Source organism: Bos grunniens, chromosome X (assembly GCF_055505025.1).
Source record: "Bos grunniens cultivar Pamir isolate PY7600 chromosome X, Bosgru_T2T1.0, whole genome shotgun sequence".
In the NCBI taxonomy this organism is placed as follows: Eukaryota; Metazoa; Chordata; class Mammalia; order Artiodactyla; family Bovidae; genus Bos; species Bos grunniens.
This window is the reverse complement of record NC_141194.1, coordinates 58,397,831-58,413,967: the sequence shown is the minus strand read 5'-3', so window position 1 is coordinate 58,413,967 and position 16,137 is coordinate 58,397,831. Positions and strand designations below refer to the sequence as shown.

At 44.0% G+C, this 16,137-nt stretch overlaps 1 protein-coding gene across 1 annotated transcript; it reads left to right on the top strand.

Annotated features, from left to right (window-relative positions):
* Window positions 1-130: 130 nt before the first annotated feature.
* On the top strand, window positions 131-2,991 carry LOC147340530 (germ cell-less protein-like 1). Its single transcript, XM_086388317.1, has one exon. It carries the CDS (start codon window positions 212-214, stop codon window positions 1,715-1,717), a length of 1,506 nt encoding a protein of 501 aa, XP_086244443.1. The 5' UTR covers window positions 131-211; the 3' UTR covers window positions 1,718-2,991.
* Window positions 2,992-16,137: the final 13,146 nt, after the last annotated feature.

Genomic DNA, 16,137 nt, shown 5'->3' with positions numbered 1-16,137 from the left:
ACGCAGAGTGGAATTCCTGGTACAGAGTGCACTTATCCTGTGATGGGGAGTGGGAGGGGTAGGGGAAAGCCTCGTGGGTGTGGCTTTGCGTGGCGTCCAAGATGACGTCACAAACATCAGCCGTATCCAACGACACCGTGGGCTGAGCTAGTGCCAGTGGCGGCTGCGTCTGGTGAGGAAGCTTGCCCTCTGTACCCCTGAGGTAAAAGCCATGGGAGCAGTAAACAGTCAGATGCCCTCGAACAGAGTGGGGCATGCCCCAGAGGAGCCAGGTGCCCCTGAGGGGGAGGAGGAGGCCGAGGAGGTAGCAGTGGCAGTGATAGAGGAAGGGGAGGAGAGCGAAGAGGCCAGACCCACCACTAGCCAAGGGCGCCACAAGCGGAAGACAGGCCCAGAAGGGCAGCTCACAAAAGCGCCTCACAGGAAGCGAGCAAAAGACAGTTTAGAGTCCGTTTATAAGACACTTTTTCTGAGAGGAGAAGGGAGTGACGTGCAGATCCGTGCCCTGGGGAAGGAGTGGAACTTGCACAAGGTCTACTTGTGCCGGTCAGGATACTTTGCTAGCATGTTCAGTGGTGCGTGGCGTGAGACAACCATGGATACTGTAGAGTTGCAGATGCCTGACGAGAACATTGATTGTGAGGCACTGCACGAGGCTTTAGGTTCCCTGTACCGAAACTCTGTGCTCATCCCACCCGGTCGAGTGGTCCCCATGCTGGCCACAGCCAGCATGCTGCAGCTGGACAAGCTGATTCAGCAGTGCGGAGAGATAATGAAGGAGACGGTCAGTGATCAGACCGTGTGCAGCTACTACTGCTCTGCTGAGAGCTACGGACTCCAGAACATCAGGGCCATGTGTCTTCAGTGGCTGCTGGACAACCTGATGACCCAGCATAGTGAGGAGTTATTGAGAGAAGTTAGCCTGGATCTCATGAAAGAGGTCATTGCCTCTTCAGAGCTCTTCGTGATGGAGGTAGAGATGGATGTGTACACGACGCTGAAAAAGTGGATGTTCCTGCAGCTGCAGCCGACATGGAGAGGCCCCCGCAGAGACCTGCTGCCTGACGCCGACTCGTGGTTTGCCAGGTCCAGGCAGGAGTCAGAGGGCACCCCTTTCCTGGAGACCGAGCAGGGCAGAGCCTTCGTGCCAGCGTTCCAGCAGCTGCGGCTTGCCTACATGATCTGCGACCTGCCGTCAGCACGCATCATCGACCAGGATGCACTGATCCCTGCCACGTGGCTGACCCCAGTGTACAAAGAGCAGTGGCTTGCCCTCCTCCGGGCTGAGCAGACCAGAGACCTCGGGCCCGTGGATGTCTTCGTGTCCGACCTCCAGAGGACCAGCATGCGGTGCGGGGGCCAGCTCCTCAGGGATAAGCAGTGCAGCTGGCGGTGGGCAGGCTTCAACGTCGGCTGGGACTTGGTGGTGTGCTATGCCAACCGGCGCATCATTTTCAAGCGCAGCGCGCTGAACAAGTCCTGCGGTCTCGGGGTCAGCTTACTCTGGCAGAGAAAGGTCGCGTTCCGCTTGCGCCTGGCCTCCTTGGACAGGGCTGGAAGAGCCATTTTCCGGAAGGAGACAGAACTCCAGGTGCTTTCCCTGGGAAAGGATGAAGAGCTAGAGGTGGTGAATCTGGAGAACGAAGATGTGGTTTTCCCCATATATGTGACCTGTAATTTCCTGTACCTCCCCAGAGAGGGGCGTTTTCCTGAGTGAGGACTCCTGAAAACAAAATCTCAGAGAGGTGAGCAGCTCTTTTCCTGGGGTCAGGGACGACCAGCTTTGTCCAGATGCCAGCTCCTTCTGTGGGACCAACCGGACTTGCCCACCTCTGGTGGCCCACCTCTGTCAGAGTCTTTGTTGAACTGTAGCTCATAATACTTGAGATTGTTTACCTGAGCCTATGAAGAGGAGAAATTTTAAAGCCCTGCTCCCCCAACACCTTTAGACCTCATTTGTGCTGTTAAAGTGGCAACCTGTCCTCCTGGTTTACCATCCATCAATGCCCCCTCCCATCATTTCTGCAAAGTCAAAGACCAGTTGACTTTAGAGAGAACCTGTGAACCTACCTACTCTACTACTGTTGGGGAAACTCTTTTAAAATATGCATTTCCTTTAGCTTGATTAAAGGGATGTTAAAGAAACCGTTTGGTTTCTCTTTCAGTTCGCGTGTTTAGAGCCACTCTGCCCCACTCATTACCACTACTACCGCTAGCTTCCTTTGGATTGCTTCCCTTTCCCCATTCCCTGCCACTGAGCGTGTAGTACTTGGTTCCCATGATCTCTCACTCTGTGAACGCACCCAGGCTACACTGATGATCTTCTCTTTATTGGTTGTTCCTCAACATTCTTAGGTTAGTTGACTTCATATCGTATCTTGATGTTACTTTGGCTTTATTTTGACTTTCCTAGCATTTTAACCCTAGAAAGACGCCTCAAATCTTATACAACCCTATATTGGGGGTGGAGTGGAAGGCGGCAGATTGATGCTATGAGGACATCTCGGTACTAGACAGACTTTTTCTGTGGCATACAGCCATGAATTATTTATGCACCAGAATGCACTCTCTAAGCACGCTGATGGCCTTTGCCCTTCAGAAACATTTGACGTTGGAATTGTACGTGGAAAGACTCTTTCCCGCTTAAAAACAGGTCTGGTAACCTCTGGAAAGGAACGCTTTTGAATTATCATGGGAATTATTTGGCATCTGGAAGTGGCATCACGAGAAGTCCACACTAGTAATCAAAAGGGTAAGATAAAAAGTGTTTTTGTCACAAAAGGAGAAGCACACTAGTCACGATTTGAATTTGTTAGTTTCTGATTACTGTTAACTTACAAATTGTCACCATCCCATTCCCTCCATTGAGTCATTTTGAGGTCAAAGAATGGAAAACTCTATTTAAGAATCCATATAAATAATAAATACATGCTTGGAAAGAGTGTGATAAATTAATACAAGATGAACAAATTAAAAAAATAGTATACTCTATTGGTGTTTGGCAGATTCATGTTGATGTATGGCAAAACCAATACAATATTGTAAAGTAATTAGCCTCCAATTAAAATAAATAAATGTACATTTAAATTTAAAAAAAAAAAAAAACAGTCACCAGATTTAAGGCTTTACTTAGTTGAAATCAGAATTTTCCTTACTGGTGGTTTATGTTTCTCTTCCCAATTAGATTTTATCCATTGTCATTCAGTGAACAAATTACTTTTGACTTTATCCATTCATTCATTCCTTTTACTCTTTAAGGAGATTTGAAAGGCTTCCTTATCCCAAACCCACATACTAGTATTAGAGTAATATTTACGTGACAGTTACTTATATGAAATGGTTCAACCAGGAAGCTGCTGTTGCATCCTTCGATGTTTGCCCTTAATTTTGCAGCCCCCTACCCTTTCTCGTGTTCCCTTATATTCCATATACCTAACCAACTACAAACAATAGACTTCATTTTATTTGTGTTTAAAAATAACTGGGGAGAAGAGTAAGTCATGATTCAGTTGAAACGTAAAAATTATTGTTATTTTTTTTTTTCGGCAAGAATTTCACTTTCTTTATATAAACTCTCTAAGCAATTTGAAATCACTTTTTCTTGAGCTGAATGCCAAGATGCCATTTCATCTAAACAGAGGTATCCTCAGTTGGGAAATTCAGAGACTACTTAGCTACAAGTGTACCTTGACTGAAAGATCTGCTTTTGTTTTCCTACCCAACGAGCTTTAAATCCTTAAATTGCTTGTTGCCGCTTACAATAGAAAGATGTTCAATAATGTACAAAGAGTGACAGCTGAAATACACTCATTTAAACATTTAAACTCTCACAAACCCTGACTGTTGCCATTTGCCAGTTTGGGCAATTTATCCAATACCTGTCTCTATTTTTTCTCTTTTTTTTTTTTTCTTTTCTTTTTGACTGCTCAGGATGAGGAAGAAACCTTTTCCCATGTTGATACTCATTTTGTTAGCCTCTTCGTAAGGCATGGGGAAATGGGGAGGCAGGGCGAAGTACAGTCATGGTAACGCTATAGGAAACCATCAAGCTAAATAACAGCAAAGTAAACGCCACACTAAAGGAGATGTACCCCTATGGGATACCACGTGGTCCTTGACAATGATGAGGATTTATCCCTGTCTCTGTTTTTCCCTCTCTGTATGTCTGCCGCTCTCTCTGTCATCCCCTATCTCTGTCTCCATGATGTCTGTCTGCATCCCTGTCTAATTTCTATCTACCTCTGTCTTTGTCTTCCTCAGTCTCTGTCTCAGACTGCCTATCTTCGTCACTCTCTGTCTCTGTCTTACTGTCCGTATCTTTCTGTTTCTCTCTGTTTCTGACAATCTGTTTGTGTCTGGGTCTCTATGTTTCTGTCTCTGTCTCTGTATTTCTCCAGTGCTTCTGTATCCGTCTGTATCTGCATCTCTCTGTGTCTCTTTCTCCATCCATCTGTCTTTGTCTTTCCCTTTCTGTCCCGATCTGTCTCTGTCTTTCTCCCCACCCCCAACCTTGTTTCTCTCTGACTCTCTCTCTCCCCATCACTATCTCTATGTCTGTTGGCTCTCTTTCAGTGTGCGTCTGTCTTTCTCTGTCTCTCAGTCTGTCTGTCTCTGTCTTTCTATCTGTGTCAATCAGCCTCTGCCTGTCTCCCTGTCTCTGTCTGCAACCATCATTCTTTGCCTTAGTTTGAATGGGTGTCTGTTTGTCCCTGTCTGTGCCTGGCTTCCTCTGCCTCCCTGTCTCTGTCTCCATCTATTTCTACCTGTCTCTGTCTGCCCCTTTCTGTGTATGCCTTTCTACCTGTCTCTTTTGGGGGAGGAGGTACAATTTCTGAGTCTGTCCATCTGTTGGGCTTTCTCAGCCTGCCTGACCAGCTATCTCTGTTTTTCTGTCAGGCTGTCCTGTCTCTGGCTGTTTCTACATCTGGTTCTGTTGCATCTTTTGATAGTCCATCTCTGCTTCTGCCTGTCTTAAGGAGACAGGAATGAAATGTTATTACAATTCGGTAGACAAACCCTCTTCTGTCATCTTCCCTTCCAGTGGTGTCCTAGAGATAGATGCTGTAAGAAGATAAAGCTTAGCATTCGTATTCAAAGACACAAGAGACTTAAATAAACAATGACTTATGAAGGAGAAAGCAGTGCCCCAGGGATGGAAGTGGGATGGACACAGACAGCAGACCAGTGTAAATTATGCTACTGTGGAAAGGGTCTATATATAAACAGCACAAAGATGACACTGAAATTTCGATGAAAGATAAATCATGTGCTGGAAAAAGAAAACCATCTTTTTAAGAGGAAAATAAAAAGAAGAGGGAGTGTCCAGCCACAAGGTCTACAGGAAGGTACTTGCCAAGTCTCAGCCACAGAATTTGGACATGAAACTGCCTGGTGAGAGTTAAAATAGCAAAATTCACCTATTTTATATAAGCACATCACATCAGTTTAATCATGCGATTAAACTTAAACTTTTGAATTGGGGTCAGCAAACACACACACACACACACACACGGAAATAAGTGGATTGAAGCAGAATCCAAGGTTTTTATGTCATCACCTGTTCAGCTAGTAACATGACTTCTAAGACATTCATACACACACACACACATTTATATTTTATGAGCCCTCATGAGGTTCCACCCTTTCCTTGTCCACTCAGCTACCTGGGCCTTGATGCCCTTCCCTTTATTCAAGATAAATCTCTTGAAAGGGGTGTGTCATCTGCCCCCTGTTCTAAGGTTTACTTGCTTGACTCCAGGCACCATCTATATGTCATAGACTCTCAAATTCATAGCCCATGCACAGACCTCTTCTTTGAATCCAGACCTATAGCCAGCAGTCTGCCCCACCACTTGGAAATCTCAAAGGTGGTGCGATCTACAAAGGAACAAAATAGAACGTATAGTCCAGGCAACCAATTTTAATCTAAATGTAGATTCCTTCCTCATTTGAGTAAATAAATAGAAAGACACTGATTCTGGTAAGGAGAAAATAACCAGGATGTTAGCTGAAACTTATACTTCTTCAAGTGCTTGTGTTTCAGAAGTAAAATTTGTCTATTCATGACATTCTAAAGAAAGGTGGCAATTTTTTTTTTCTAGTAGTAAGAGAATTGAAATTTACCTCATTTATTTAGACAATAGCCAATTGATAGACAATAGCCAATATGAACAGTCTTCGGGAATGATTTGTTCTAACAGTGCAGATGAAAGTTTGGTTTAGTCTGTGAACACGTTTTCCATGTCAGTTGCTATGATTAGATTCTGAGATCAGACACCAAAGGATAAATTTCACTCCACATGGTAGCAAACTTCAACTATCAAACTTGGTTTAAAGACTAGCAGGGTAATAAGATGCAGTGGAAGGAACAAAAACTATCTGGGCAGATTCAAGGTAAGATTTGAATACCCAAAAGATCCTTAATTCTCTGAGCAGTATTCATCACATAAACACACTGCATTACATTGGTGATGTCTGTCAATTATTTTAAAAAATAAAAATAGTACATGGTGATGGCAAAAATAGGAATCTACAAGCAGCTGATGGTTTTGATTAGCGTGTTTGCTGTACATGGGATTTTATGAAGAGTGGTGACTCTAAGTGAATTAAAATCATCCAAGCGGTCACGAAGAGCATGTTTTGGGTGAAGGCAAGTGGCTGAGTATGGTCCACCACAGGTGAGGAGACTTGCTGTAGAGGTATATTCTTAAAGATGGTAGCCCCTAGTCGTATGTGATTATTTAAATTGATTAAAATTAAATAAAATGGAAAATTCAGTCTCTCAGTCTCACTCGCAGCATTTGAAGTGCTCGATGGCTACATGTAAACCCGTGGCTACTATACTGTGCGCAGCGCAGATATGGAACATCTCTATCAGCGCAGAGAATTCTGTGAGATAGTGCTGTTCTATAATCAGTCATTCCAAGTAAAATTTACATTTCTTTCTGCTTCTGAATACATAGGTCGCCTGGATAACCTATGTGGGGGTGGGTGATGTTTGTGGGGATGGGGAGGAGTTAGAAAAACGGACATACAGAATGGTCACATTTGGATTTACAGGGTCTCATCAGGGTCTTATTTGTCTCACTGTGCTTACTGAGATGTTATGGAGGCTGGGGACAGGGCTTGAGGAAGGTTGGCAGCCACCCAAAGGAACCGTTTGTTCTGGAACCCTGTGCTTTGGAATGTGAAGAATTTGGGTCTAATCTTCTGTGGCCCATACAGCATCTGACCTGGTGGTCAGGCCATCATCTCAAACTCATTGTCCAAAACTCAACCTTTGCTTTCTTTCTCCCATTCCACGATCATGAATATCTATTTTCAATATATTTTATGGTTGGTCTTTTACTGTTCATATTGTTAATATCTCCACCAGTATACTAGCCCTCTTCTCAGTCGCTAGGCCTTGAAATCGCTGGTTGAAAGGATACAAAATAAATGTCTTTGTAAACTGAAACTTACATTAGAAATAATAGCATGTGGGGTTATTGTAAATACATTTAGATACAAATACGTAAATACATAAATCAAATACATTTGAGTCTTCTGCTTTGCTTTGCCATCAGGTTTAACGTGATATGATATTTCGATGCCTCCCAGCTTAAGACCAGCAGGAACACATTTGTAGTTGAACAATTTGAGTTTATTATTCTTTGCAGTGAAGGAGAACATACACAGTGAAGGAACTGTGGGCCACACAAGTACGTGGGTGATAGAAAAGGGATGTTAAGAGATTTGGGCTTGGGACTTCCCTGCTGGTCCGGTGGATGAGCCTTTGCCTTCCAAAGTAGGTGGTGTGGGTTCGCTCCCTGGTTGGGGAAACTAAGGTCCCACATGTCTTGTGGCCAAAAACCAAAACATAAAAGAAAACAAACAAACAAACAAACAAACAAAAAAACAGAAGCAATATGGTAACAAATTGAATAAAGACTAAATAAAGGGACCACCTCAAAAAAAAATTAAAGAAAAAAAGAGGTGGGCTTGTTTTAGGTGATTTGGGTGAATTTTTAAAGAAGCAGAGCTCTGATCTGGATTGGATACTGTCAGAAAGACAGGGAATTCCTATGACAGTATCTTAATAAACCTTTTCTATAGAGAGAATAGATTAGAGTGAGGTTAAAGCTACAATTGCTGAAAACAAGCAAAGAAACAAAGCAAAGGGGAAAACAAAACCCCCAAACTAGCAGTCACTCATACTAGCTAGGAGAGGGATATACGGTGATTTGTACAGTGATTTTGCTTTTGTCTGTGCTAAGGAACAAAAAAATCATGAAGTGGCCTTTGTTTTGTCTCACTTTATCATGATCTCAGAGTGACAAGATCTCATGATCTCACCTGAAGTTGGCATTCCCTGAGATTTTTTTCAATGTCTAATGGGAGAATAACATGTCCTAGCCTGGATGTCAAGAGATACTTTTTAGTACCCTCTTCTGGCCACAAGCCATTAACCCATGTTATCTAGATTATCAACATTGCTCTGATTTTGATGATCAGGAATTTGTTTAGAGAATGTAGTCTGTAGTAGGACATGGATTGGTCTCTCCTGCTCCTTTTGCAGTAGAATGCATCATTGAATACTCTGGTGTGACACGGGCTGTGCAATAGCATTTAAGACTCCAGACAGGATGCATTGGCCAACTGCAAAACAAGTAATCAAACGAAACACAATGATTATTAGTCCTTGAAACAGGACTTGAAGTCAAGGGCTTGGATTATAAAAACCAGGCAATGAATCCAGCTGGGTTCACCTTTGAGCACCACATGACTTTTGTTAGAATCAAAGACAAGTTTTGGGCCACCCTTGCTAGTTATGATTTTCCCTAATGTGAGAATAGCAAGTCACAAAGCCTATATGAATAGGGAGTCAGTTATTCTTCGTGTGTGTGTGTGTGTGTGTGAGAGAGAGAGAGTGCCGAGGACCAGCCCCGGCTGAACCAGGGTATTCGAAGGAGAGATGGCGTAGGCGAAGATCAGGAAACAATTGCTTAATTAAATGTTAATTAAGGATATAAAGAGTAATAGAATGAGGATAGCTCAGTAGGAAAATTCAGTGGAGAAAAGAGGCTGAGATAAGGATAGCTCAGCGAGGAAATTCAGTGTAGAAAAGAGGCTGAATAATTCAGCCAGAAGGTAAGAGAAAGAACGACATGGTGAGACCAAGTTTCGGTGAACAAGGCCCGTACTTTATTTTCCAAAGTAGTTTTTATACCTTAAGTTATGCATAGAGGATAATGGGGGAAGGGGTAGAGTCAGGCAGCAAGCCAGGCTTTCTTCCTGCAAACTTATCATATGCAAAAGCTTAGGTGATTTGCATCATCTTCTGGCCCAGAGGCCTGTTAACATTTTAAGACCTTTTCTTCAGAAAACTTATTTTTCTCTAAAGGTGATTGGTCAGGAGCCACCCTCCAAAAGCATTAGATAAAGTTGCATTCCTACAGCGCAAAGGTGTGGTGGGCTATAACAAGAAAAAGAATTAACTCAAGGGTCCCAGGTTACAAACATTAAAGCTACTATTTACACCAATTATATTAATCAATACACTGCCAGGGACACAGCAGGTAAGGGATATGGAAACTTAGCAGCAAACATTGGCCCAACAAGTGAAAATCCCTTCACCAATACAATTTCTAATCAATCTTTTAACTACTCAAAAGAATCTGTGTTTAGACAGTTTAGAACATCTCCTGCCTCTCACAGTTGGGAGGCTCTGAACAATCACATGTGGCCGGAAAACCTATTCAGGCAGGCTAGAGGATTTCCAAAGGAGTTTGTAGGTTAAACACTGTCACACCCAGGAATTATTAACTGGAGCTGTAAGCTAACTTTTTTCAGAGAGGTAGTGGGGGACAGCCCCCCGTAAAGTCAGAGGTGTAGGTGAAAGCACAAAGCAGAAAGTAGGCAGACTCTGGTTTTGGGGGTAGATTGCTCGAGAATTTCCAGGGAGACTCCTGAGGCTTGATCCCGCCTTTGCGTATGCCAAGCCTCCTTCCTCATGACCTTTGTCATGGGTGGAGTTCCTCACGCTGGTTACCGGCAGTGATAGAATTCCAGTTGAGCTATTCCAGATCCTGAAAAGTGCTGCACTCAATATGCAATATGCACTCAATATGCAATATGCCGGCTCCCGGCAAGAGAGAGAGAGTCGCTCAGTCATGTCTGACTCTTTGCAACCCCATGGACTATAGCCCAGGAGGCTCCTCTGTCCATGGTATTCTTCAGGCAAGAATACTGGAGTGGGTTGCCATTCCCTTCTCCAGGGGATCTTCCCGACCCAGGGACCGAACCCGGGTCTCCTGCATTGCAGGCAGATTCTTTACCATCTGAGCCACCAGAGAAGCCCTTCCTGGTGAGTTTTTAAAAGAAATTGGTTTGACTGTTACTGGATAATCCCCTCTCTCTAACCCCTCCCCCCTCCCCCACCCGTTTCTGGGAAACAAGATCTGCTGGAATGTGTAGTTTAACATATCACGGAGTCTCAACAATTATCCTGAACACACAAGATAAGTTAGCGTATGCCATATGGGTGTTATATAAGATGTTACATAACAAATAGTACCTCATTGTGGCACGGCCTCTATCAGGAGAATAAGCATCATTTGTTACAACTAGAGACAGCCGATTTTGTGTTCCTCAAGGTAAGTGATGTATTTAGCAGAACTTCCCTCGTGTGGCTCAGCTGGTAAAGAATCCACGTGCGGTGGAGGAGACCTGGGTTCGATCCCTGGGTTGGGAAGATCCCCTGGAGAAGGGAAAGGCTACCCTGTCCAGTATTCCGGCCTGGAGAATTCCACGGACTGTATAGTCCATGGGGTCGCAAACAGTCGAACACGACTGAGTGACTTTCACTTTCAACCAGTTTCACAAAGCAGGCTGACTATCATGAACAAATGGAATATCTTGAGCAAATTTGACTCTCAGGGTCAGGGTGGCTCCAATAATGGAGCCTACTCTTGATTGAGTGGGACTCACCGACAGGGCGCAGGAATGGCCGAGAGGAGCTACCCCGCGTCTCAGGTAAGGGGCGGTGGCCGGGAGGAGAAATCCCAAGCCCGAGGCCAGGGGCGGCGGCCGGGAGGACCGACCCCACATCCAAGGAGCCGTGGCTGCCTGGGCACAGGAGGCCTAGAGGAGCTATCCCACGTTGAAGGTCAGGAAGGGCGGCGGTGAGGAGATACCCCTCGTCCAAGGTAAGGAACGGCGGCTGGGCTTTGCTGGAGCAGCCGTGAAGAGATAACCCACGCCCAAGGTAAGAGAAGCCCAAGTAAGACGGTAGGTGGTGCAAGAGGGCATCAGAGGGCAGACACACTGAAACTGTACTCACAGAAAACTAGTCAATCTAATCACACTAGGACAACAGCCTTTTCTAACTCAATGAAACTAAGCCATGCCCATGGGACAACCCAAGACGGGTGGGTCATGGTGGAGAGGTCTGACAGAATGTGGTCCACTGGAGAAGGGAATGGCAAACCACTTCAGTATTCTTGCCTTGACAACCCCATGAGCAGTATGAAAAGGCAAAAGGAGAGGATACTGAAAGAGGAACTCCCCAGGTCAGTAGGTGCCCAATATGCTACTGGAGATCAGTGGAGAAATAACTCCAGAAAGAATGAAGGAATGGAGCCAAAGCAAAAACAATACCCAGCTGTGGATGTGACTGGTGATAGAAGCAAGGTCCGATGCTGTAAAGAGCAATATTGCATAGGAACCTGGAATGTCAGGTCCATGAATCAAGGCAAATTGGACGTAGTCAAACAAGAGATGGCAAGAGTGAATGTCGACATTCTTGGAATCAGCGAACTCAAATGGACTGGAATGGGTGAATTTAACTCAGGTGACCATTATATCTACTACTGTGGGCAGGAATCCCTCAGAAGAAATGGAGTAGCCGTCATGGTCAACAAAAGAGTCTGAAATGCAGTACTTGGATGCAATCTCAAAAACGACAGAATGATCTCTGTTCGTTTCCAAGGCAAACCATTCAATATCTCAGTAATCCAAGTCTATGGCCCAACCAGTAAGGCTGAAGAAGCTGAAGTTGAACGGTTCTATGAAGACCTACCAGGCCTTTTAGAACTAACACCCAAAAAAGATGTCCTTTTCATTATAGGGGACTGAATGCAAAAGTAGGAAATCAAGAAACACCTGGAGTAACAGGCAAATTTGGCCTTGGAATATGGAATGAAGCAGGACAAAGACTAATAGAGTTTTGCCAAGAAAATGCACTGGTCATAACAAATACCCTCTTCCAATAACACAAGAGAAGACTCTACACATGGACATCAACAGATGGTCCACACCAAAATCAGACTGATTATATTCTTTGCAGCCAAAGATGGAGAAGCTCTACACAGTCAGCAAAAACAAGACCAGGAGCTGACTGTGGCTCAGATCATGAACTCCTTATTGCCAAAATCAGACTTTAATTGAAGAAAGTAGGGAAAACCTCTAGACCATTCAGGTATGACCTAAATCAAATCCCTTATGATTATACAGTGGAAGTGAGAAACAGATTTAAGGGCCTAGATCTGATAGATAAGAGTGCCTGATGAACTATGGAATGAGGTTCGTGACATTGTACAGGAGACAGGGATCAAACCATCCCCATGGAAAAGAAATGCAAAAAAGCAAAATGGCTGTCTGGGGAGGCCTTACAAATAGCTGTGAAAAGAAGAGAAGGGAAAAGCAAAGGAGAAAAGGAAGGATATAAGCATCTGAATGCAGAGTTCCAAAGAATAGCAAGAAGAGATAAGAAAGCCTTCCTCAGCGATCAATGCAAAGAAATAGAGGAAAACAACAGAATGGGAAAGAGTAGAGATCTCTTCAAGAAAACAAGAGATACCAAGGGAACATTTCATGCAAAGATGGGCTCGAGAAAGGACAGAAATGGTATGGGCCTAACAGAAGCAGAAGATATTCAGGAGAGGTGGCAAGTATACACGGAAGAACTGTACAAAAAAGATCTTCACGAGCCAGATAATCACGATGGTGTGATCACTGACCTAGAGCCAGACATCCTGGAATGTGAAGCCAAGTGGGCCTTAGAAAGCATCACTACGAACAAAGCTAGTGGAGGTGATGGAACTCCAGTGGAGCTATCTCAAATCCTGAAAGATGATGCTGTGAAAGTGCTGGGCTCAATATGCCAGCAGATTTGGAAACTCAGCAGTGGCCACAGGACTGGAAAAGGTCAGTTTTCATTCCAATCCCAAAGAAAGACAATGCCAAAGAATGCTCAAACTACCACACAAGTGCACTCATCTCACATGCTAGTAAAGTAATGCTCAACACTCTCCAAGCCAGGCTTCAGCAATACGTAAACCGTGAACTTCCAGATGTTCAAGCTGGTTTTAGAAAAGGCAGAGGAACCAGAGATCAAATTGCCAACATCCGCTGGATCATGGAAAAAGCAAGAGAGTTCCAGAAAAACATCTATTTCTGCTTTATTGACTATGCCAAAGCCTTTGACTGTGTGGATCACAATAAACTGTGGAAAATTCTGAAAGAGATGGGAATAGCAGACCACCTGACCTGCCTCTGGAGAAATCTGTATGCAGGTCAGGAAGCAACAGTTCGAACTGGACATGGAACAACAGACTGGTTCCAAAGATGAAAAGGAGTACGTCAAGGCTGTTTATTGCCACCCTGCTTATTTACCTTCTATGCAGAGTACATCATGAGAAACGCTGGACTGGAAGAACACAAGCTGGAATCAAGATTGCCGGGAGAAATATCAATAACCTCAGATATGTAGATGACACCACCCTTATGGCAGACAGTGAAGAGGAACTAAAAAGCCTCTTGATGAAAGAGAAAGTGGAGAGTGAAAAAGTTGGCTTAAAGCTCAACATTCAGAAAACGAAGATCATGGCGTCCGGTCCCATCGCTTCATGGGAAATCGATGGGGAAACAGTGGAACAGTGTCAGACTTTATCTTTTTGGGCTCGAAAATCACTGCAGATGGTGACTGAAGCCATGAAACTAAAAGACGCTTGCTCCTTGACAGGAAAGCTATGACCAACCTAGATAGCAGATTCAAAAGCAGAGACACTACTTTGCCAACAGAGGTTCGTCTAGTCAAGGCTATAGTTTTTCCTGTGGTCATGTATGGATGTGAAGAAGGCTGAGTGCCGAAGAATTGATGCTTTTGAACTGTGGTGTTGGAGAAGCCTCTTGAGAGTCCCTTGGACTGCAAGGAGATCCAACCAGTCCATTCTGAAGGAGATCAGCCCTGGGATTTCTTTGGAAGGAATGATGCTAAAGCTGAAACTCCAGTACTTTGGCCACCTCATGCGAAGAGTTGACTCATTGGAAAAGACTCTGAGGCTGGGAGGGATTGGGGGCAGGAGGAGAAGGGGACGACAGAGGATGAGATGGCTGGATGGCATCACTGACTCGATGGACGTGAGTCTGGGTGAACTCCGGGAGTTGGTGATGGACAGGGAGGCCTGGCGTGCTGCGATTCGTGGGGTTGCAAAGAGTTGGACACGACTGAGCGATTGATCTGATCTGATCTGATCTGAAAGTCATTTAGCAAACGAAATCAGATGACATGGATATGTCACTGGGCTATACTTAATAGAAGTTCTTGATTGAAGTTCTTCCTGATGATTCTACTATTACTTCTAACGATATTGTTTTCTATACTGCCTGCTTCAAGAAGTGTTGTACCTTACATTATCAAGTGTGTGACTGAGCCACTGATATAATGATGGTGTGCAGCTCCATATGAAATCCATAAGTATAATGGTGTGACTCTGTATATAAGAAGCAACAAGACAGAATATTTTCCTGGACCAAGAGACTAGTAAGACAGGTGTGGTCCAGAGACTTTTGTTACTCACAGGGCCTAGTCCAGTAATAACACACTGAGTGGCCTATCAGTGAGATCTTTGACAGACCTGCGAATGAACCCTCCCAGCACCATGGAACAAGATGGTAATGAAATGCTCTGCAAACCATGGTCAAACTCATGGCCATAAAAGGGCCCTGCTCTGGCAACTGGCACTTGCTATCTGCCTCTACAAAGATTAACTCATGGACACTACAGCTGCTGACCTTCAACGTCCCCTGAAAGGAGTTCAGGGTGAAAATCAGAAATTAGGCACTCGCTCTGTGTTCTGGAAAAATGGACAAAACAGGCCTTTGGATAGTTAGAGATTTTCAGGTAAAGATTTTCTTGAGCCCAAATTCTTGCATCTTCTCATACCTAGAAAAGCACCTAAATTGTTAATGGGGACAACTATTTTGGCTTTTACAGTAATACCACAGTAAGAAGCCAAGGCCTACCTGGACAAACTTTGACAACTGGCTACCTCAAGCACCTGTCTACGCTGGGTTATAGACTCATTCACCTGAAAAGAAATTATAAGATTTATTTTGTCTGTTAAATTTCAGGTTTTCATTCTTTCAACTACTTCTAACTGGGTTTTTTATACCTACATTCAAAATGTATATGAATATGCCAGATGGCTCCATTCTTATAAATAGGGCAGCCCAAGTGTTGACTCTACCCAGACCAGGATCAAAGTTACTATCAAATGTAACCTGATTCTTGCAGGTTATTCTTGGACTGCTGATTACAGTAATTCATCTACTGATATTTGGTCTCTGCCTTTTAATCTACTTATCTAGTTTGTTCTTTCTAAAGGATACAATGGCTTCCCAGACAAAGTAACAGTGATGCAGAGATTCTGGCCACTCTTCAAAATGGACTCCCCTGATGTTCCACCATGGTTACAGATACAATCTTGGTTTACAAGCTCTCCTTTGTGAAAAACTATCTTGACTACAATCATTGTAATCATTCTGTTTTTTGCTGTTTGCTCCTTACATATATAACTGTGTATTTACTACTTGGGGCCCTTGGATCAGAAACCCTAAGTAAAAGGGTAAGGAGAATATGTTGCTTCAACCACTTAGGGTCAGTGCCCCTCACCTGCAGGAAGCAGTTACTGACAGATTTCTCTGCCCCTTTCCCCTCAGCAACAATATTCTCCTAAAATAAAAAGGGGGAAATGAGAGAGTTAACTTAGGCAGGTTGATAAGGAGTCAAAGCCTAAGGCCCCTTTAAGGAGGAGATAAACATTCTTTCTTTTTCACATTCTTTGCTATAGATATGTAGGCCTCATAGGCAGCAGT

Bases quoted from the DNA above. Each gene is read 5' to 3' on its own strand.
- LOC147340530 (XM_086388317.1), top strand. From the start codon at position 212: ATGGGAGCAGTAAACAGTCAGATGCCCTCGAACAGAGTGGGGCATGCC.